We start from the raw sequence: 22,275 nt of genomic DNA on the forward strand, positions 1-22,275 counted from the left end.
ACAGCATACAAAAACCCACAAGCATAAAACATTTGACAGCGTAAAGATACTCATGCGAGAAGCAGATTGTAAAAAGAATTTAAAAAGATAAACATCATTGTTAAAAGCCTGGGTAAAAAGAGACATTTTGGCTTGACACCTAAAAGAAAGAAGGGCTGGTGCCAGGCAAGTCACAGAGAGGGCACTCTACAGGTGATGATGTGCCAGTAAGGGAAAAGCCTGGTCTCAAGTCAAAACCCGCCTCACCTCTGCAGGTAAGTGCACAGGGAACAGGACTCGTCAGGGAGCGCTTAACTAGTGGGCTGGATAGTATGGGAGGAAGCAGTCCTAAGCGTGGGCTGTTAGGCATCTACCTATAGTCCTGATTTTGTATGCGGTCGATCTGCAGTTGTTAAGATTGGCTTGGTTATGAAAGCTCCGCACCTCCCGGTTTCTTGCAAAACCGACAATGGCTTTCCTGGTCTGCACATGGGCAGTCATCCTGTTGCAGAAAATGTCACTAGAACATCACCGAAGTTGTAGTGGGTGACATCAAAAAGCCCTCCCCCTGCTTTTTTTTGTTTTGTTTGAGCAGGCAGCTGGCCAGTGTCCCTGGGCCCCCCAGACAGATTCTGCGGGGAGGGAGAAGGGCCCTTTGGTAAGAACAATCTGAAAGGCAAAGGCAACATTCCAATTCACACACAGCTGCCCAATCTCCTGTCATATCAGTACAGGCTTGTGCCCCCAGTACCCAGGAGGAAGCAGGGAGAGAGCTGGGGCTGATAAAAATGCAAACCAAAGAACTAGTGCTAATTTCAGTCCTTATTTAAGATCTTATTTTGTAATTGTTTACAGCTTGCTTTCTGAATTCTGTTCCTCAGTCACTCTATGTGTGTGTTAAGTGTCGTCAAGTCGATCCGACTCATGGCGACCCTATAATTGAAAGTCCTCCAAAATGTCCTATCTTTGACAGCCTTGCTCAGATCATGCAGACTGAAGGCTGTGGCTTCCTTTATTGAGTCAATCCATCTCTTGTTGGGTCTTCCTCTTTTCCTGCTGCCCTCAACTTTTCCTAGCATGACTGTCTTTTCCAGTGACTCTTGTCGTCTCATGACGTGACCAAAATACAATTGCCTCAGTTTAGTCATTTTAGCTTCTAGGGTCAGTTCAGACTTGATTTGATCTATAACTTTATTGGGAGGGAAAATATTTTGTCTAACCGACTCGTTCAGGTGGACACAGAGATAGCTGAGATTAACAACTGAAACATATCAGGATCTGTTGAAGGCCCAAAGAAGGAATACCAAAAATTAATGACAGATTGATATATAATAGATAATTGGTTTGGGAGCCCCAGTTCTAACATGCATTTTTGTGCTTTTAAAAAATGTTCTCCTGTTTTTTTTTCTGGCTCTTTTGAAACCACTTTTACCCCGATGTTTTTCTGGAAGTCAGTTTTGAGTTGGATTTTTTCTAGCGCCTAATGTTTTTAACAGTTTTCTTTGTCCCACCCATCTCCAGCCACTTTTCAATGATTGGACTGTTGTCAATAGTTAAATCACTCCCTCTCTCCCCCCACAGCCAAGTTATTTCTTTTTTTTTTTTGAAAGGCCCTAAAATAGTGATATAACGCAGCAGTGTTACAATGATAGTTTAAGCAGGTTCTCTGAATTCGCAGCTTTCACTAAAAAAAGAAAGTCTCTAGCTCCTTCCCTTTGTGGAGATATAAGGAAAAAGGCATATCTCCATAAGGGGAGGGACTAAAAACTTACTTTAAAAAAAAACAAAAGCTGGGAATTCAGATAACCGGCTTAAACTATCATTGTTACATTGCAGTTATATTGCTATTTTAGGGCCATTTTAAAAAAAATAAGAGGAGTGCTCTGACACCACTAATAATGATACCAACACCAACAGCACCGTCCCTTGAAAATCTTTATTATTGAAGCCACGTATGGAAGAAAATAAACCGACTCCACAACTGTAAAAATGCACATGCGGACAGACATGTGGAAGAACCCTGTCCAGACTGATTCCAATGCTTGTGGATCAACTTCCAAGAAAAGAGTAATTCTAGTGCGCAGAAAGAAGAAAGGTAACGGAAATGAGAAATACGTATCTCAGAAATAAAAAAATACATAAAAATAACAAAAATGTTACTGAAGTGTATAAATCTAACCTGGCTCAATTTGAGACTGCTCTGTAGAACTTTCAGGTCGTAAAGACACCCGATGCTGAGATGTTAATGATTCTGTGATTGCATATAAAAAAGTAAAGCACTGTTAATGACAAACAGTGATTCTTTGACAATTCAATCCGTCAATTCTTTGACATTTTCAATTCAATCAGACTTTACTGCAATGGTCAAGGCTACTGCAAAAGATGTTAAAATTGTTGCTGAAAATCAAGAACCCTGCAAAGTAAACTCATTAATAAAATACAGAAAAAACGTGTATATAAACATGAGCCATATCAGTCAGCAGTACCATATCTGTTCAAAAGGAGGTCAGCTAGCAGAGCCTGCCCTTAAAATCTATGTGGAGAAAGCAGTTGCATTAACTGATCTGAGATTTGGGGAATGGGAACTATTGCCCCATTAAAATCCCAGAAAAATAACTTCTTAAAATGGCTTCTATCAGCATCTTCTGGAACTCCAGCAGCTATTTTGAGATCAGACAGGACTTGGAATCTAGAATAAACAGAAGGATGATCTGATACTAGTGCAGGTTAAATGATATAGTGGATTACCAAAGAAATGCTGTTATGAGCAACTGAGACGGGGGTGGGGGGCTGGACCCAGGCCTGCCATGATAAAATGAGGCAGCATTCAATTTCCTCACAACACACAGTTACATATGAATTTCAACAAACTCTTAATAAGCAGATTTCTAAATCTCATGTAAACCTGGATACAGAAGTAATAAATAATAACTGGTCTTCTTATTGGTATACAAATTCATGATAAAAATCAAAGAGAAAATCCGCAAGTGCTGGCCCTCAAGATGTCAGGCTCAGGCGTCTATCCCTAGCATCCCTAAGCAAACTCGCCCAGGCAGGCAGCTCTGAAGCAGTAATACTTTATTAGGAGCAATAGGACAGATAAAAGAAACTGACTGTCTACAAACAGGTGAGGCTTGTAATGGGGAAACATTGGCAGGTACATGGTATAAAGCATTGCAGGCATCTGCAATAGAAGCATCTTATAGAAGCATCTGCTGTATTCAGAGAAATTTTTTGGGAAGTCCCAAAGTATATGCCTCTCCTAATGAGGAAAGCTAGCTATGGCCTTGGACGATCCAACACCACACAAAGGGTATCTTGTGAAAACCAGGCAATTGTGATGTACAAATGTAAGCAAAATTTGTCCATTAATGTGATCCATACCTTTAAGGAAGAGAAAGGATCAAGCAGATCTGTGGATATAACATACTATTGATTCACTCACTCAGACAAAACAGTCTGAATGTTGTTCTAAGATCAAGCCCTACTTATGCTTGGTCCAGATCCTCACCCTGCAAAGGCCACTATTGATAGGATATTTCCTGCATCCTCCAAAAATGCTCAAAGCAGCTTGTGTGTATATGTAAAGTGCCCTCAAGTCGCAGCTGACTTATGGCGACCCCTTTTGAGGTTTTCATGGCAAGAGACTAACAGAGGTGGTTTGCCAGTGCCTTTCTCTGAACAGCAACCCTGGTATTCCTTGGTAGTCTCCCATCCAAATACTAACCAGGGCTGACCCTGCTTAGCTTCTGAGATCTGACGAGATCAGGCTAGCCTGGGCCATCCAGGTCAGGGCCAAAGCAGCTTAGAGATAACAAAATCAGAATAAAACATATAAATGAAAAAAAAAACTATGCCCAACAAAACAAAACCAGCAGAACAAAAGTAAATGAAACCGAGGGCATTTTCTGAGCCTATAGCATCAGTGGCCTTGTGTAAAAGTCCCGTCACCACTTGGAACAGATAAGCTCAATAGTATAGGACACATGTGATGGCAGCCGAAAAATATGAGCACTTTGCCACCCCCAACATAGAGAAAGATCATTCTAACTGGCCCCTGGAGGCTGAGGAATATAGATGGCTTCCTGGTGCTTTCAGATTCCCCCACCCCTGCAGGGGCTACATTACTGTGACCCTGAATGCCTGAACCAGACCACAGTTATTATCAGGGAAAACGGGAAATGGAAGACAAAGCAAAATAAGTAATTTGGTATTCTCAACATTTGCTAATAAATGGAAGTGATAGTGTGCTTGTTTTTGACAGAATTATACTATTGCTACATTATTTCATCCTTTAACAAATGGTACTTAAGAGAAAGAAACTACATGCAAAGAAATTGAAGGAGGCAGCAACCTTTAGATTTTGCTTTCCCTTCAGATGCAGCAGAATCAAGAGATTGTTCAATTTGGTCTTGTTCAAGCACATTCAGTTCCTCAAGAGATCCTGTGGGTACATCTGTGAATAAAAGCCATTTTGAACCTTCAGATAAGACTCAAAAACAATGTAAAGATTTTACATATTCAGCAGGCGGTCACAGATTTGTTCCCTATTTAGTGTTGATATAACTTCAGATAAATATGAGGAGGAATAACTCAAGATTATTATAAGGTAGTTACAAATTAGGTTCCAGTGGCCAGTGATGTGTTTAAAGAAACAAAATAATACCAATTATATCTAAACATGACAGCCATTTAAAGAACTTGTTTGGTTAAGCCATGATGCTTTCTACTACCTCTTTCACTTTAATATATTTACTGCACACTCCATACATGTGTTGGTGCTGCATTTCGTATGTGTGTTTCCTTCTAGGAGCTGGTTTGGAAGGCAGGGTTGCCAAATCTGGCTTGGGAAATTCTTGGAGATTCGGGAGTGATGCTTGGGTAGAGCAGCGTTTGGGAATGTGATGCCACAGAGTTTCCCTCTTAAGCTACCATTTCTCCAGGGTGACTGATCTCTGTAGTCTGGAGATCAGTTGCAATTCTGGGAGAACTTCAGGCCCTACCTGGAAGCTAGCAACTCTACTGGAAGGTTTCAGTGAATTTGCTGGGGAGAAGAGGGATCAGCTGACAGTGGGCGTCTTCACAAAGCACATTTTTAATGGGTGCACAAAACATTTTACATGTAACTGCAAATCTAAAATGTGTGCTCTTAGCAAAATACATGGTCCTGGCCATGCGGGCGTACCAGATAGGTTTGCCAATTTCCCACTAGAAGTAGGGGATTCCCTGCCCCTGGCTCCCGTTTCCCACTGCTGCTCCTGCAGCTGGTGGAGAAAAAAGCTAGGGGATGGGGTGTGACATCACTTCCCAGGAGGACCTGAAAGTGATGTCAGTCTGCTTGAGGAATTGCCGGAAGAATTATGGCTTTACTATAGAATTTCCTGCCTTTCCCCACCCCCCAGACTTAAACTATTGTTTTTTCACATACATCTGCCCCCACCATTAATTGGGGGAGGGTCGTCTCCTTAAACCTCTAATGAGTATTTCAATTCAGCCATAAGAAGACCAATTAATGTGCACTGAAAAAATGTCCGGTCATTAAGAAGCATTACTATAATTTTGCCTCTGGCTCCCCCTGCTTGGGTCAGTTTTGCCTAAACCCACAGGATACACACATTCACCATAACCAGATTCCAAACCCACCACATACCTCTTTCACCAACAGATTCAGCAGCTTCTAATTTCAACATTTCCTGCAATTCTTTCCTGAAATTAAAAACACAGATTATAGAATCATAGAGTTGGAAGAACCCTTGTAAGCGATCTAAGGCAACTCTTTGCTAAGTTTAGGAAATCCAAACCTACATAATATGATAATATGAAATCCAAACCTACAGATAATATGATTGAAACAATCAAGAATCTTACCAAATGCAAGTTTATGAGGCAGCTTTGAACAATAATAAAACACACAATTAAGATCTAATAGAATAAAAGCTGTGGTATAAATTAGCCATACTTCACCATACAAATCACAGCAGTAAAACTGTAATGTAGAGTAACAATAGAAATCAGAATAATAAAACCCTCCTACAATAATCCACAGGTGGGAAGGCAGCATGGTATAGCCCGATTGTGTCAGATCTTGTAAGCTACATGGATGGAAGACCATTAAAGACAACTCTGCAGAGAAAGGCAATGGCAAACCACCTCTGCTTCTCAGTTACTTTGAAAGCCCCTTGCTAGGGTCGCCATAACTGGGTTGCAACTTGATGGTACATGCAGTAGTCCAAAAATGCTTGGGAGAATAAAAATGTTTTTGCCTTGCATCTAAACTTATTTAATTTGGCACTGGATGCATAGCTGTGGGGTGGATGTTCCAAAGACAACTGAGAAAACCTTGTTCTCTGGATGCCACCCATCTCATTTCAGATGGAAGGGGCAGTTTAAGCTCTTAAAGTTAAGATCTTAAAGTCGGGGGGCTAGGGATCCTGTTGGGAAACCCACATGTATCTCAGGGACCATGTGCGTTCCCCCAAACAGCATACCCTGGATCTGTTTCAGGATGGGAAAATAGCGTGGGGATGGAGGTAAAGCCCCTTCTTCACAGTCCCAATTGTGTTAGGTGTAGCACAGGGGGCATTCACAGCTCCAATCGCTGTACTCCACATTATTTTAAGAAGCAATGGAAGTTCATAGTTTTAAAAGTTTAAGTCTCAGTATCTTCCATTAATTTCTCCCAGTATAAATCAAAAACAGGTTCCTGAGGCAGAAGACAACACAAACTATTCTAAGCAGCGTCTGTAATAAACCAATAACAGACAGATGACATTTTTACCTTGTTTCTTCTTCCTCCTGTTTCCGCTTTAAAGCTTCGTCTGTTAGTCTTTTTAGAATCTCAGCATCAACTTGGTCCTTATTTGCCATATACAGTCTATTCAGTAAATACTTTCCTACAATTTAAACAGAAAGAGGTATAGGGTTGGATGCCAGGAAGTGTTCATAGACACAGATCTTCCCTGGGGTCCCACTTTCCAAATAGCTGCAAAATGCTGATGCTGGGGCCTCAGGGAACGCACATAGACAAAAACCCCACTCAGGACAGAGTGCTGGAGCAAGCAGGCCAAATCTTCCCACTCTACCTCTTATGCCAAGAGAGCCTGTTGTACCGGTGGAAGTTCTGCTTGCAGGAGGAGCAACTGCACCTGATTTCCTATCCTTATTAGATATCCCATCTGACATGGCTTTCTGACCACACAGATCCCTCCAACCCCGAAGGTCGGCATTTTATGAGCAAATGGGGGAAGGGGAATGTTGGGAAAGATCTACTTTCATATGAACCTTGGGCTCATATTTCATAAGATCTGAAACAACAACTACTGCATTTTACAAACTGTATTAGGAATGTGCCTTTTAACCAGCAAAATAAAATAAAATAGACCATACATAAATTTGTTTGCTAGAAATATGATGCAAAATATGCCAATTATAAGCCCTGGATGCAGACAAGCCCTCCAGCTCAAAGATTTTGGAATAAACTGGTGTTAAAAATTAGAAGGATGGTGATTTTCTATCAAGAGACCTGGAAGTGGTCTGCTTGAGGAAGTGGTCCGGTTAGGACTTACTGATACTCAAGTGGCATCAATTTATAGAAATGTGGTTATAGACTAACTGCAGCTAAAATGATGATTAAAAACAGCTGGAAGTGTGCTAGATGTTTAAATTTAAGACCTGGATACAAAAAATGTGGTAAACAGTAAAATTATCTAACTGAGTTTGCCCAGTTCAGAGAAGGAAAAATAATCCTTTCTTAGAAACTGGAAATCATTTTATGATTTCAGATACTGAGAGTTAAACCTGAGTATTGAGTGGTATAATTGTACAATATTTTTGTAAATTCTACAATTATTTAAATTGTTATATTTAGTAATATAAATAGTTCAGAATGGTCATAAAAATACTGTACAGGTGGTAGCACTTTGTAGCAAGCATCAACGATTTATAGTTCCCTTGTCTTATAATCTCACTGCAAATGGGCTCTGAACCATTTATTCAACTTGTGCCATGTATTTATACAAATGTAAATAACATATATGCTTTTATGAGATTACATTCACTGAGATTTAAAATGTGTACAATATACATCAAAATGATAAAATATGTTTTTTTTAAAGGAATGGGCATTTGTTCCTGCATAGACACAAAAAGAACAACAACAACAACAAAAAGACCCACTCATTCCACTCACTTGAACAGTGAAAACAAGGCAACTAACAATGCCTGGCTCAGCGCCATTTCTTCATTCGTGGTTATTCCTCCTCCTGCAGCTGCTGCCTCCACCTACACCACAGTGGCACCAGGTAGCTGTGCCTGCTGCAGCAAAGCAGCCGTGGCTGCAGATAGTGCAGTTTTTTCCAAATATTTTTCGGGGGGGGGATGGCAAAATAACCCCCCCCCCCCATGGCTTCAAATTTTCTGGGAATTTTACATCTCTATACTAGTAATTATTTTCCTTAAAAAAAAACCTCACACGCCTCAAAACTGAATGTAGGCACCAAAGTCTGCAACTAGGCGAAAATAAATGACATGTTGAAAATAATGAACAATGCATTTAATTTCCATAAGTTATAAGCACATAATTGTATTTTAATGTTAGCTGTTCATTTATAAATATTCACCAACCATTTTGTTCATTGTTCTTCAAACAAATTACAACATCCGGTAGAAGTTCTTTTTCTGTCAAAGCTGCCCAGTACTCTGCTGATGGAGGATAATTATCCACTATCCATCCTCCTTTCGATGGAGCACCGAAAAACCTCTCCTTATTTGTTTTAGCAAGCTGTAATAAAATACCGAGATTAGTGAGAACACAAGCCAGGACCGTTTCATTTTCCCTCCCCCACTATTTCCTCTTCCCTGAAAGTCTCCATAGCTGCTACCCTTTTCCTGCATCCTTTTCTCCTTCCCACCCCCCTGGCTTCAGCTTTCCCTCCTCTGGCAGTCTCTACCTAGGAAAACTATGGCCAAGTTGTGCATTGCTCACCATCAGGCTTGGCTGAGTTGCACAGTGGGGAACCCGCAAGCACTCGCAGGGGCACCTCATTTTCTAGTGTATACCCTTCCCCACAATATTTCCTCTTTCTTTTCTCCAGGCAACCCCCATATCCTCACCTTTCCTTGTTTCCTTCTCTCCTTGCAACCCACCAACCAACGTACCTTTTATCTGACCCCCATCTTCAACTATATTTATTACTTTATATATATGTGACAAGGTTCTTACAGCTTGCAATCAGGTATCGTGAATGGTGTATAGCTTTCCTTAATGGCTGATTTGGGATGGTTTTATCCAATTTTATTTATTTGTACTCAGTTTTATCCAAATGTATGTTCTTCCTTTATATACCAATAAAGGCTTGTGTTGTGTTGTTGTACTTTATTTATACTTTGCCTTTCTCCACAACATTGACCCAATATAGCTGGCATCATGCTCCTCTCCCCCATTTTATCCTCACAACAACCTTATGAGTTAGGTTAGGCTGAAAGAGCATGACTGGCTGAAGGTCACTCAGTGAGATATAAATCTCTAAACAACTGAGTGGCCCCACTGTGGACACTAAAATGTGAACATGTAAAACTGATACTTGCTACTTTGCAGTTAAGCAACAACTATGTTAGACATTTCTCAGTTAAAATGTCATCTCTTCAAACATAATAAACAAAATTATATGTTACAGGCATTAAAAATGTTCTCTGGATATGTTGCATGATACAAAAGATACACTTTTGGATGGACAATTCTACACTACAATTTCTAAGGGGGAAGAAGTGTTGTAAAAGTTATGGCATCCAAGAAGCAACTGACAAGTTCTAAAGGCCAAATTAGACATAAAATTGGATGACCTGTGAAAGGACTTCCTCCAGATGTAAATAATAGCCACAGTGGGAGGGGACAGTTTGGATGAGGACTACAGAGATGGGTGGGAGAGAAAATTTTCTCAGCCCTAATTGCCCCTCCCTAAAGTGTTATTTGCCACATGGGCAAAACTTTGGAACTCTTCCCCCAGATAGAAAGCCTCGCCTGTCCCCTTCAGTTTCTGTCTTCTGCTAGTGGGTAAAGATGTTTTTGTTTTGTTTCGCCTTCCATCAGTGATCCCTCCTTCCTGCCCTATGTTTTAATTGTGGTTTTTATGTATGTGTATTTTATTGTTCTGCATGTATATTTAAGTGTTTTAATGTTGTGTTTTTGCTTTGGTTTCAGTGGTTTTAAGATGTGTTTAGTTGTGTATGTTGTCCCGAGACTGGCCCAGACCCGGCCCGTCTGGCCCCCCCCAGGGGAGCACAGGAAAAGGGGAGGACTCGGGAGGGGCCCGGGGACGCCCAGGGATCCAGCCCCTTACCTGACAGTCTTTTCTTCCCCACAGGCGCTGCAGCAGGAGACGGAGCAGCTGGGGAGGAGGACGGGGCCAGTGGGGCGAGCGGGGAGGGGGAAGCCGGCCGGCACCGCGAAGAGGGAGGGCGGGGCCGACGGACGGGAGACGACGCCCAAGCTTCAGCCGGCCGCGGGGGCCTCGGCCGTCCTGCCGTCCCCGCGGGCCTCCGAGTAGACCGCCCCGCGGCCCAGCTGACGGGCGCGCGCGCACCGGGCGAGGACGCGGCGGTCCCGCGTCGCCCGGCACCGAAGGGTATCCCTCGGCCCCACCAAAAGGCGAGGGGGGAGGAGGCGCGGGCTAGACCGCCTGACCCCGGCACGGAAGCAGGGCCCAAAGTGGAATGGCCTGCTTCCGGAGGAGGGGCTCGCCAGCCCTCATTAGGTCTCAGGGGGGCGGGGCCTGAGGAGGGGGACGGGAAGAGCCTGGCCTTTATAAAGGCCACTGGAGCGGAGGCCAGGGAGGAGAAAGGTCAGAAGTCTCCTGGCTGGCGGCTGACAGCGGCGAGACTCTGGCTGCGTCAGAGGGAGAAGTTGACTCGGACTCTTCCTCCGAGTGGTCTGAGGCCGAGGAGGCTCCGTTGGCTCAACCAGTGCAGGCTGCAGAGGAGCGGAGGACACGTTCCCCAGAGCCCCTAGCTCCTACAGTGGTGGAGAATGCGGGCATAGGGGGAGGGGCCAAGAGACCCCCTCCTTGAATCCCAGCTGCCACCGGGTGGCGGCCAAGCCGGACTCTGCTAAGGCCACCCATATTGACACTACCGGCTAGCACCAAGTCACCCATGGAACCGGCGGAAAAGACAACCCCTCCGGCTATGGACTTCGGACAATTCAGCCAATGGATGCTGGAGCACCAGGGAAGGATGATGAAAGAACTGTGGCAACAACAGCAGGACCTGCAACACTGGTTAGTACAGGAGATGACTCTACAGCAACAAGAAGCTCAAGCCAGTTTGTTGCGGGATGTTTGTAAAACATTAGAGAGTGGTAGAGATGGGACGGGAGATGGAGTAGGCGGAAGCAACCCAAGGGTTCCTCCCATCCCTGTCTCAAAATTGGGTCCAGACGATGATATAGATGGCTACCTCGAGGCATTTGAGCGAACGGCCGAAACCTCTGGATGGCCTAAGGATCGCTGGTTGTTTATTATTGGCCCACACTTGACCGGCCCTGCCCAAATTGCCCTGAGGTCCCTCCCCAAAGCGGATAGTGCTGACTATGGAAAATTGAAGGCAGCTATTTTGGCTCGGTATGCGATATCCGACGAGACTTATCGACAGCGGTTTCGACAAATGGCATGGAAGAAGGGAGAACCCCCTAAGGCCTTTGTGACGGCCTTAAAAGACATGGCCGACCGGTGGTTGCAACCCGAGGCCCTGAACAGTCACACAGTGGTAGAACGCGTGGTATTGGAGCAACTGGTCCAGATAGTACCTCATCGGGCCAAGGAGTGGTTGATCTGCAACAAGCCCAAAACCTTGGAGGAAGCGATGACACTGCTGGACAACGTCTGTGCTCTGGATACGAGGGGAGAACCCCACAAAGGGGAGTACCAGACCCCGACCGGGATAGGAAACCGGGGAGGACGAGCCCGCCTCCTTCCGCGGTTGTTGCTGGGCGGTGGTCCCCGGTTCAGGGGGGCTCCTTTCCTGGCCAACCCCGTCCCGGGAAGCTCCCCAGAAGAAGGTCCCCGGACGGTCCCAAAGAAGGAAGGAAACACCTCCGACAACACAAGCAAGGGTCCCTGCTATACGTGTGGACAATGGGGTCACTTCCGGCGAGAGTGCCCGCTGATGGAATGTGACCTCAGATGGGAGCAGACCATGCAGGCGGACGCCTGGGGCGCACATCCGGCTCCGTTGCTGGTGGAGTTACATCTGGAGGGCAAACCCTTCCAAGCCCTCGTCGATAGTGGATCTTCCATTTCCATGATACTCAGCTCGCTGTTACCTCAACACTTGCCTGTCGTGCGTATAGCGTCCGTCGCCTGTTTCCACCAACACGTGGAACAGCTACCAGTAGTGAAAACGTTAGTACAGTGGGAACAGCAATGCTACGAGATCCTCATGGCACGGGTACAGCGACTGCCATATCAGGCATTAATCGGACGGGATGCTCCGTGCTTCCCGGAAATGATGCGGCGGCTCCTACCAATGGCCCCGAACCCGGCCAATGACGGGACCCACATGGGGGACGAAGAAGAGGAGGCACCGGGAACTTCCTCCCAGCACTTACAGGGGCGAAATAAGGCGGGTGACGGAGATCCACACCAATCCTGGGAAGGCGATCCCGAGTTCCGCAGGATACAGCAACAGGACTCCTCGTTAGGGGCCCTGAGAGGTATGGTCGCGGTGAAAGAGGGGCGGGTCCTTGATGAACGTAGCGCCCGTCGGTGGCCCCAGGTCGTGCAAAAGCTGGGGCTGTGGTATAGGGTGGTGAGGGGCGATGGGGGTGAGCGGGCCCAATTCCTTATACCCAAAAGCTACCAGGACAGGTTGTTGAGGTTGAGTCATGATCATTCCTGATCTGGGCATCAAGGGGTAGAATACGTTAACTAGACTCCAAGAGAGATTTTTTTGGCCCGCCATTTCCCGGGACGTCAAGGCCTTTTGCCGCTCATGCCCGGAGTGCCAGAGGTATACCCATAGGGCACCCCTGCGGGCTCCACTACACCCGTTGCCCCTGATCACTACCCTGTTCGATCGGGTGGCCATGGATTTTGTGGGTCCCCTCCCACGGACCCCGCGGGGAAATAGGTTTATACTGGTGATCGTGGACTATGCCACGCGATTCCCCGAGGCGATTCCCCTCCGAAACATGCAAGTGAATGGGGTATGTAGGGTGTTGGTTCAGTTGTTTGCAAGGGTGGGGCTACCCCGAGAATGGATATCAGACCGAGGGGCCTCGTTTACAGGCACCGTCACGAGGCAATTGTGTCAGACGCTAGGGATACAACAAATCTTTACATCAGTGGCCCACCCGCAGACCGATGGGCTGGTTGAGCGTTTCAACCAAACCCTTAAGGCCATGTTGCGGAAAGTAGCGAGTGAACGCCCAAATCAGTGGGATCTGTAGTTGACCCCGTTCTTTTTGCAGTATGCGAGACCCCGCAGGCGTCTACTGGGTACGCACCATTTGAATTACTGTACGGCAGGTGACCCCAGGGTATAATGGGCTTAGTGGAGGCAGAATGGAAGGGGACCCCCAGTACGGTGGGTGGGAGAGAACCTACGGAATACATCCAGCAGCTGAAGGAACGACTGACCCTCGCCAGGGAGGTGGCGACCCGTAACCTCCTACAGGCCCAAGAGGCCCCAAAAGCCTACTATGATAGAAAAGCTCAAGAATGGGCAATTCCAGCGGGGAGTAAAGTACTCGTAAAGGCCCGCATATTTGGGGCGAGTGACGGGGATCCCTTGCGGGGCCCCTTTGAAGTGACCCGAGTGGTAGGCCCTTGTACCTACGAAGTACGTTGCGGGACCCGAGGGCGGCAGAAAAAGCAAATCCACGTAAACGACTTGAAGGAGTGGGTAGAGCGTGACAACCAGGCCAGCGTATGTCATCTAGGAATGGAACCCTTGGAATTGTTAGAGGGGGAAGTACCCTGGGCCAACACGGAAGATACCATCGGTAGTCCCCGTATTGGCGACGCCTTGTCCCCCGAACAGAGAGATCAGGTACAGACCCTGCTCCGGCAATGTCCCCCAGTGTTTGATAAAGAGCCCGGCCGAATATCGTGGGTAGAACACGCCATCCAAACCCCTAATGGGAAAGTGGCCCGAGCGCCGTGGCGACCAGTACCCCGAAGGTTGTGGGAGACTGTGGAGACCGAGGTCACCAAGATGCTTAGCAAAGGCATCATAGAACCATCGCGGAGTGCGTGGAGGAACCCCATCGTCCTGGTCCCCAAACCAGATGGGTCGGTTCGTTTTTGTGTTGATTACCGGGACGTGAACAAACTTGCCGAGTTTGATGCGTACCCCATGCCGCGAATGGACATACTGGTGGAACAACTAGGACATGCCAAGTACATTACCGCCCTTGACTTAACAAAGGGATATTGGCAGATACCTATGAGAGCGGAGGATCGAGAAAAAACGGCTTTCGCAAGCCCCTCCGGCCTATACCAATTCTGAGTGATGCCATTTGGGTTACATGGAGCAGCAGCCACCTTCCAGCGTATGGTGGATACGGTGTTAGCCCATTGCTGAGGTTTTACATTGGCCTATATTGATGATATAGTCATCTTTAGTCCTGACTGGGACTCGCACCTTCAGCACCTAGAGTCAGTGTTACGGGCATTATATGCCGCAGGCCTTAAAGCCAATCCCGCCAAGAGTCACATAGACTTCAAAGAGCTGCGTTACTTGGGCTACATTGTGGGGAACGGCCAGCTACGCCCGGTGCCCGATAAAGTCACAACGTTGGAAGCCGCACCACGACCTAGGACAAAGAAACAGCTCCGGCGATTTCTGGGAATCGTAGGTTTTTACAGCCGGTTCATCCCACACTTTGCCAGCCGAGCGGCCCCCCTGACTGATTGCCTAACAAAACACGAACCGAATCAACTTCGGTGGGATGAGTCTCGGATAACAGCTTTTAAAGACTTGAAGAAGGCGTTATCGCGCCGGCCCGTACTCAAAAGCCCTGACTTCGATAGGCCGTTCAAGGTGCATACGGATGCCTCTGACGTGGGCCTCGGAGCCGTCCTGTTGCAAGAGTATAAGGGTCAAGATCAGGGGTCCTCAAACTACGCCCCGCGGGCCGGATTCGGCCCCTCAGGGTCCTGAACCCGGCCCCTCAGGCTGGGCCAAAAACCAGCGCCGCGCCTCCCCACCAGGAACTACGAGCCCCATGATGCAGCGCGGCCCGCCTCTGGATGGACACAGGAGGGGGAGAAAGCCTGTTTCCTCTCCCGCTGCATGCCGGGAGCAGTAGTTTGAAGCAGCCCTCCGTGCGGGGATGGCCTCCGACCGGCTCCGCTTGGACACTATCTTGTGACCTGAGGCGGCCGTCACCGTCTCCTCCTCCTTTCCCCCTCCCTCCCTCCCTGCCTGCCTTCGTCCAGCCCTCCAAAAGAAAGAGCTGAGGAGGCTGCCACCAATTGCAGTCACCGGTGGTTTGGGAAGAAGCCGGAGGCAGCTGACCCGGACCTCAAGCCTGTAAGGGGGGCATTGGCTCGCCTCTGGGGCAACCCGCCTTCCTCTCTTCCCCCCCACCCCTTCCCCTCCATCTAGCCTCCTCCCTCCTTTGCCTGGTCCCGAGTGCACCTACTCAGGAGTAAACCGCATTGACTCCCGGTAGAGCTTAGCCCGCTGCCTCCTGTCTGGAGTTGCTCTTGTCTAAGCCAAACTCGGCCAATTATGCACGGGAGGTTTTGCCTTGGATTTGCCACTCTCTAGAGGCACATTTTCCCCATCTTGCATTCTCAAAACTCTGCATTGGGGGGGGGGCTTATTGTTGAGCTTTGAGCATTCAGATGGGGAAAATGTGCCTCTAGAGAGGGGCAAATCCAAGGCAAAACCTCCCGTGCATAAATGGGCAAAAATAAGCCCCCATGCAGAGTTTTGAAAATTCAGATAGGGGAAATGTGCATCTAGAGAGCGGCAAATCCAAGGCAAAACCTTCCACGCATAAACATTTCCCCCCCATCTGAATTCTCAAAAACTCTGCATAGGGGCTTATTTTTGACTTTTGAGGATTTGGCTGGGGAAAATGTGCATCTAGAGAGCGGCAAATCCAAGGCAAAACCTTCCATGCATAAACATTTTCCCCCATCTGAATTCTCAAAAACTCTGCATAGGGGCTTATTTTTGACTTTTTAGGATTTGGCTGGGGAAAATGTGCATCTCGAGAGCAGCAAATCCAAGGCAAAACCTTCCACGCATAAACATTTCCCCCCATCTGAATTCTCAAAAAACTCTGCATAGGGGCTTATTTTCGACTTTTGAGGATTTGGCTGGGGAAAATGTGCATTTAGAGAGCGGCCCTAGGATCGCACTGAGATAGATTTTTTTTAAAAATAAATAAGCCCATATAGCAGCATGCCCAGGAAGCATCAAGCCGACCTCCTGCAAGACTAGTGACCCGCCCTGCAGCCCTCTCCTTCAAACTGACCTTTTCCACTTCCCCTCCTAAATTTACCTTTTTTTATCCTTATTTTCCCTCTCCCTTTTTAAATCGGTCCTAATTTTACCTCTCTTTCCCCCCCCACCCCGTTCTCCTTTCTTGGCGTCTCGCTGAAAACTGCACAGCATCTTTTGCAGAAATGAAAATTTTGCGGAAAGCCTAAGTGGGGGGACTGAGCCTAAGCAGGCAGCTGGCCCCTTCCCTGGGCATTGGTAGTGTGCCCTACGAGATGTAGGCATATATGCCACATTTGGTGGCACAGGGTGGCCAGTTGCCCACTTTTCTTCTGTAGGAAAAGAATAGCCAGTTTCTCTTTGCTGAGTGACATCAGTGGGGTTTTGTAGTCAGATGACGACCATGAGAGATTTTGTGTGCCCTTTCAGTTCTGGAGGTTCCTGTAACAATGCATTCCTGGCGCTATGAAACCCAGCCAGAGCAAAATACTAACTATATCTTTGTTACGCTGCAGAGGTGAGCGTGGTGTAGGGGAAACCTTCACCTTTAATAGTATAAATGCCTGTTAATTAAAGAGTGTGTGTGTGCCTGCTAGTGAGTGGGCTTGTATGTGTGTGTGTGTTTGCTAGTGAGTGAGCTTGTGCGTTACTGCTGAGCAGTATGTGCAGTGTGAATGGGAATTTGTTCATATTTTTTTCAAACTATAGTCCGGCCCCCAACAGTGTTTGAGGGACAGTGAACTGGCCCCCTGTTTAAAAAGTTTGAGGACCCCTGGTCAAGACCATCCTCTCTTATACTTAAGTCGGAAGTTGCAAGAAGCCGAAAAATGATACGCCACGGTAGAAAAAGTGGCTCTAGCCGTCAAATGGGCCGTGGGCGCTCTCCAGTTTTACCTCACCCACAACCCCTTTGTTTTGGTGACTGACCACGCTCCGCTACAATGGATGGCTACAATGAAAAACCACAATGCACGAGTGCTCCGATGGTATATCTCGTTGTTGCTCTTCCGATTCACAATTCAACATAACCCTGGACGGACGCATCTCCTGGCAGATTACATGTCACGTGTATTTGAAAGTGACAATTCCACCCCTACGAACACTCTAAGGGGGGGTGTCCCGAGACGGGCCCAGACCCGGCCCGTCTGGGACTGCAAGGTCCCGCCCCCCAGGGGAGCATAGGAAAAGGGGAGGACTCGGGAGGGGCCCGGGGACGCCCAGGGATCCAACCCCTTACCTGACAGTCTTTTCTTCCCCACAGGTGCTGCAGCAGGAGATGGAGCGGCCGGGGAGGAGGATGGGGCCAGTGGGGCGAGCCGGGAGGGGGAAGCCGGCTGGCACCGCGAAGAGGGAGGGCGGGGCCGACAGATGGGAGACGACGCCCGAGCTTCAGCCGGCCGCGGGGGCCTCGGCTGTCCTGCCGTCCCCGCGGGCCTCCGAGTAGACCGCCCCGTGGCCCAGCTGACAGACGGGCGGGCGCGCACCGGGCGAGGACGCGGCGGTCCCGCGTCGCCCGCCGCCGGAGGGTATCCCCCGGCCCCACCAAGAGGCGAGGGGGGAGGAGGCGCGGGCTAGACCGCCTGACCCTGACACGGAAGCAGGGCCCAAAGTGGAATGGCCTGCTTCTGGAGGAGGGGCTCGCCAGCCCTCATTAGGTCTCGGGGGGGCCTGAGGAGGGGGACGGGAAGAGCCTGGCCTTTATAAAGGCCACTGGAGCGGAGGCCAGGGAGGAGAAAGGTCAGAAGTCTCCTGGCTGGCGGCTGACAGCGGCGAGACTCTGGCTGTGTCGGAGGGAGAAGTTGACTCGGACTCTCCCTCCGATTGGTCTGAGGCCGAGGAGGCTCCGTTGGCTCAACCAGTGCAGGCTGCAGAGGAGCGGAGGACACGTTCCCCAGAGCCCCTAGCCCCTACATATGTTTTTAACTGTGGTTGCCCTGAACAGGGCAGAAAGTTGGGGTATAAATTTTGTAAAGAAAAATAAAATGTGGGGGAATCATACAGGCACATATACATCCACCCATAGAGCAAATTACAAGCTTGGGGGGAGGGGAGGGTGAAAACAGTATAGGTGAAACACTCCCTCTATCATGCTAGAGAACCTTGAGCCAAATTTGCCCCTAACCTCAGCTGCTATTTCTACTTTAAAAAACAACTTGGAAAACAAGTTCATAGATCTCCCAGCATCATGCCTAGTTTGCCCTGTGTCAAAGCCCAACTCCATTGTACTTAGACCCAAAAAATTTCAACCAACTTTGATACTTTATGAGCAATGCCAAATTTATAATTTGCATGGCTCTTTGAAAAATAATTCTATGTAAGCATTTATGCCTAACTGTAAGATATAAGACACAAAATATGTCACTGCTGAACCAGTGATCCATCTAGTGCAGCATCCTGTTTCACACAGTCACCAATCAGTTGCCCTGGAGGGTTAACATACTGGGCATTGAGGCCAAGGCCTTCCCCTGTATTGCCACCTATCACTGGTATCTAGACGTCTGCTTCCTCTGGACATAGAGGTTCCCTTTAGTCACTGTGTCTAGAGGCCAAGGATTGACATATCCTCTGTGAATCTGTGTAAATCCCCTTTTAAAGCCATCTTTGCTAGTAGCCATCACCACCTCTACTGGCAGCGAATACTGCAATTTAATTATTCATTGCATAAAAAAGTACTTGAGAGCCAGTACTAGAACCTGGGTGTTGGATTAGGACCTAGGGATTCCAGGTTCAAATCCCCACTCATGTCATGGAAGCTTGCTGGGTGACTTTGGGCCAGTCACATACTCTCAGCCCTGACCCTGGCTAGTATTTGGATGGGAGACCTCCAAGGAATACTAGGGTTGTGACATGGAGGCAGGGAATGGCAAACCACCTCCAAATGTCTTTCCTTGAAAACCATATAAATCTATAGCTATAAGTCAGCTGGGACTTAATGGCAATCTTGTCTGAACCAAGTCCAATGCCTATGAACTTCAATTGGTTCTCCCGAGTTCAAGTATTATGGGAAAGGGAGAAAAAGCTCTCTCTACTTTCTCCATCCCATGCATAATTTTATAAACCGCAGTCTTGTCCTTCCTTAGTTGTACTTTCTCTAAACTGAAGGCTCCAGACTTTTTAACCTTTCCTCAAAGGAAAGGTGCTTCATCACCTAATACCCTTGATTGTCTTATTCTGCACTTTTTGCAGCTCCATAATACGTTATTTGAGTTACAGCAACCAGAATTCCATACAGTGTTACATTTGGCTACACCATAGATCTATACAAGGGATTTATAGTGTGGCCATTTTATTTTCAATCCATTTTCTAATAATCTCTAGCATGTAGTATAATTTTATCATCACTGCTGCACACTCAGTTGATGTTTAAACCAAGCTATTCACTGCAACCTCAAGATCTCTGTCTCTAAATCTCTGCCAGTTCCATCCCTATTAGTATACATTTAAGGTTAGGAATTTTCACTGCAGCATACATCACCACGCACTTACCTTGCATTGAACTTCATTTGCCACACTGTTGTTCATTCACCTAACAGGAGATATTCTTTTGGGGCTCTTCACAACCTGCATTGGTTTTCCCCATCCTGAATAATTTATCATCATCTGCAAACCTGGCTGCTTTTTCACTCTCAATTCCTGATCATTTATGAAACAATTTAATGGCACTACTCCCAATATCACTACTTGTGGGAACTCCACTGCTAACTTCTTACATAGGGGGTACTATTCATTTACTTGTTCTCTGCTTCCTGTCTGTCTGTCTATCGACCTAACCTCTTGTCCAACGACAAATCTATTGGTGAGTCTTTGGTGAGGTACCTTGTCAAAGCCTTTTAGAAATCCAAGCATATAATGTCTACTGGCCCACCTTCATCCATATGCTTATTAACCCACTCAGATAACTCTAAAAGTTTAGTGAGACAGAAATTAATATGAGTTGGGAGGATAAGATCAGCAAGTCTTGTATCAACAGTTTAAAAACTAATGCCTAGAACAGATGTTAGGTTTACTGACAAGTAATTTTATTGATATCCTTGGGATACTTAAAAAACACAATGGTGATATATACTTGCTACTTTCCAGTTCTTAGCGGGGAGGACAATTTCAGAAACAAATGATATGTAGTGGCTTGGACTCAATCTGAAATGTCCACAAGTGGAAGAATTTCTGTATGTGAATCATAACTTCTCCACCATACTGCTCCAGCCCCCCAAGAATAGTTAGGGGAGAGTCAGAGTTGTGTCATGGGAGTGGGGAATCATCAAAAATGCCCTCCCACTCACAGAACTTTCCAGTGAAATCCAAGCCACTAGTTAGTTAGATCAACAATTATATATTTGAGTTCTTTAACAATCCTTGGGTTATACAAACATCAGATCTCAGTTTTAATTAATTAACCTTTGGCAAACATATTCAGGACCTATATTTCATATAGACAATTAAAAACAACTCTCTAAAATTACTTATATTTGGTATCGGTGCTTTTACCTCTGTAATGGCTTCTTGTAATACAGTAACATATATTTCCGGTGGCAATAATATGGGCGACTGCAGTGCAGCTTGAATTGCTTTTTCTACCATATCTTGGACCTCTGGGTGATCAGAAGTTATGTCCGAATCTAATGTTCGCAATGATGAGTCTGTGACCATTTTAGAAAAATGTAAACATAAATATGTTGATAAGCTCATTTTATCAGACATTTTATAGAATGTTCTATATAAAACATTTATATCCCACCTCTCTATAAAACTGTACGTGAGGCAGCTTAATACATAAATAATAAACAACTCAATCAATCTATTTTAAAACTGCCAATAAAGCATGGAAGTCACTGTGATGCAGCAGTCAGAGTTCTGGGGTATGTCTGGGAGACCAAAGCTCAAATCTCCACTGGCCATGAAACTCACTGGGGGACCTTGGGTCAGCCATCACCTCTTAGCCTAGGATGTTGCAAGGATAAAATGGAGGATAAAATGGAGGAGCTTCTGGGGAAATGATGGGGTAAAACATACTCAATAAATTAATATGAGTTGGGAGGATAAGATCATAAATATCCTAAAATAACCTAAAATCATCATGAAAGTAAGAAACTTCAGTCTGAAAGAATGGATGAGAAGACAAAGACTTGAGAGATAAAACTTCTTCACCTGGTGTCTATATGTTTGGTGTGAGGCAAGCCTCTGAGGGGAGAGAATGCCAGAGAGGGTCCTGTCTCTGGAGCACACCCACCTAGCTTCAGAATGCAGAGGCACACTGAGCAGCTTCTTCAATGAGGACATCAATTGGCAGGCAGCTATATACAGGAGAAGATGAACCGTAGGACACTTTGGCACCAGGTCTTATACGACTATATAGGTTTATTCCAGCACTTTGGTCTGAAACAAACGGGCAGCTGCAGCCAAGGGTTAAGTTCTTACACCAGCTATCAGTCTAGACACTGCAGTTTGAACCAACTCTGCTTTCCAAACTGCTTTTGTAGGCAGACCAACATAGATTGCACTACAGTAGTCCAAACCAGATTTAATGAGAACATGGATATTGACCACCAAATCCTGTTACTCCAGGTAGTTTGTAGTTGATGAACCAGCTGAAGTTGGTTAAAGATGCTACGTGCCATAGGCAAGATCTGTGACTCCATGCACAGTATATCAAAAAGACCCTCAAGCCACAAGCTTGCTTTTTAACAGGGAGTGTACCCCATCCAAATTAGATACCAAGCGCAGGAGACTGAAATGTAGAACAGCCCATTATTGGGGTGGGTGGGAAACTTGCCCTTCAAGAACAGAAGGATAGACTTCAAAAACCTTGAGTGGCCTTATTACGGACTAACAGCACCTCAGTTTTATTTG

At 46.5% G+C, this 22,275-nt stretch overlaps 1 protein-coding gene across 1 annotated transcript in view; it reads right to left on the bottom strand.

Annotated features, from left to right (window-relative positions):
• Positions 1-22,275, bottom strand: part of AK9 (adenylate kinase 9) — a 107,568-nt gene that overhangs the window by 52,291 nt on the left and 33,002 nt on the right. Inside the window, exons 15-20 of the mRNA XM_056856777.1 lie at positions 20,914-21,065; positions 8,602-8,758; positions 6,758-6,872; positions 5,630-5,685; positions 4,334-4,435; positions 2,159-2,230 (exon numbers count right to left, since the gene is read on the bottom strand). Of these exons, the coding sequence (XP_056712755.1) occupies positions 2,159-2,230; positions 4,334-4,435; positions 5,630-5,685; positions 6,758-6,872; positions 8,602-8,758; positions 20,914-21,065 (654 nt within the window). The remainder of the gene's footprint in view (positions 1-2,158; positions 2,231-4,333; positions 4,436-5,629; positions 5,686-6,757; positions 6,873-8,601; positions 8,759-20,913; positions 21,066-22,275) is intronic.

Source organism: Euleptes europaea, chromosome 10 (assembly GCF_029931775.1).
Source record: "Euleptes europaea isolate rEulEur1 chromosome 10, rEulEur1.hap1, whole genome shotgun sequence".
NCBI classification, from domain to species: domain Eukaryota; kingdom Metazoa; phylum Chordata; class Lepidosauria; order Squamata; family Sphaerodactylidae; genus Euleptes; species Euleptes europaea.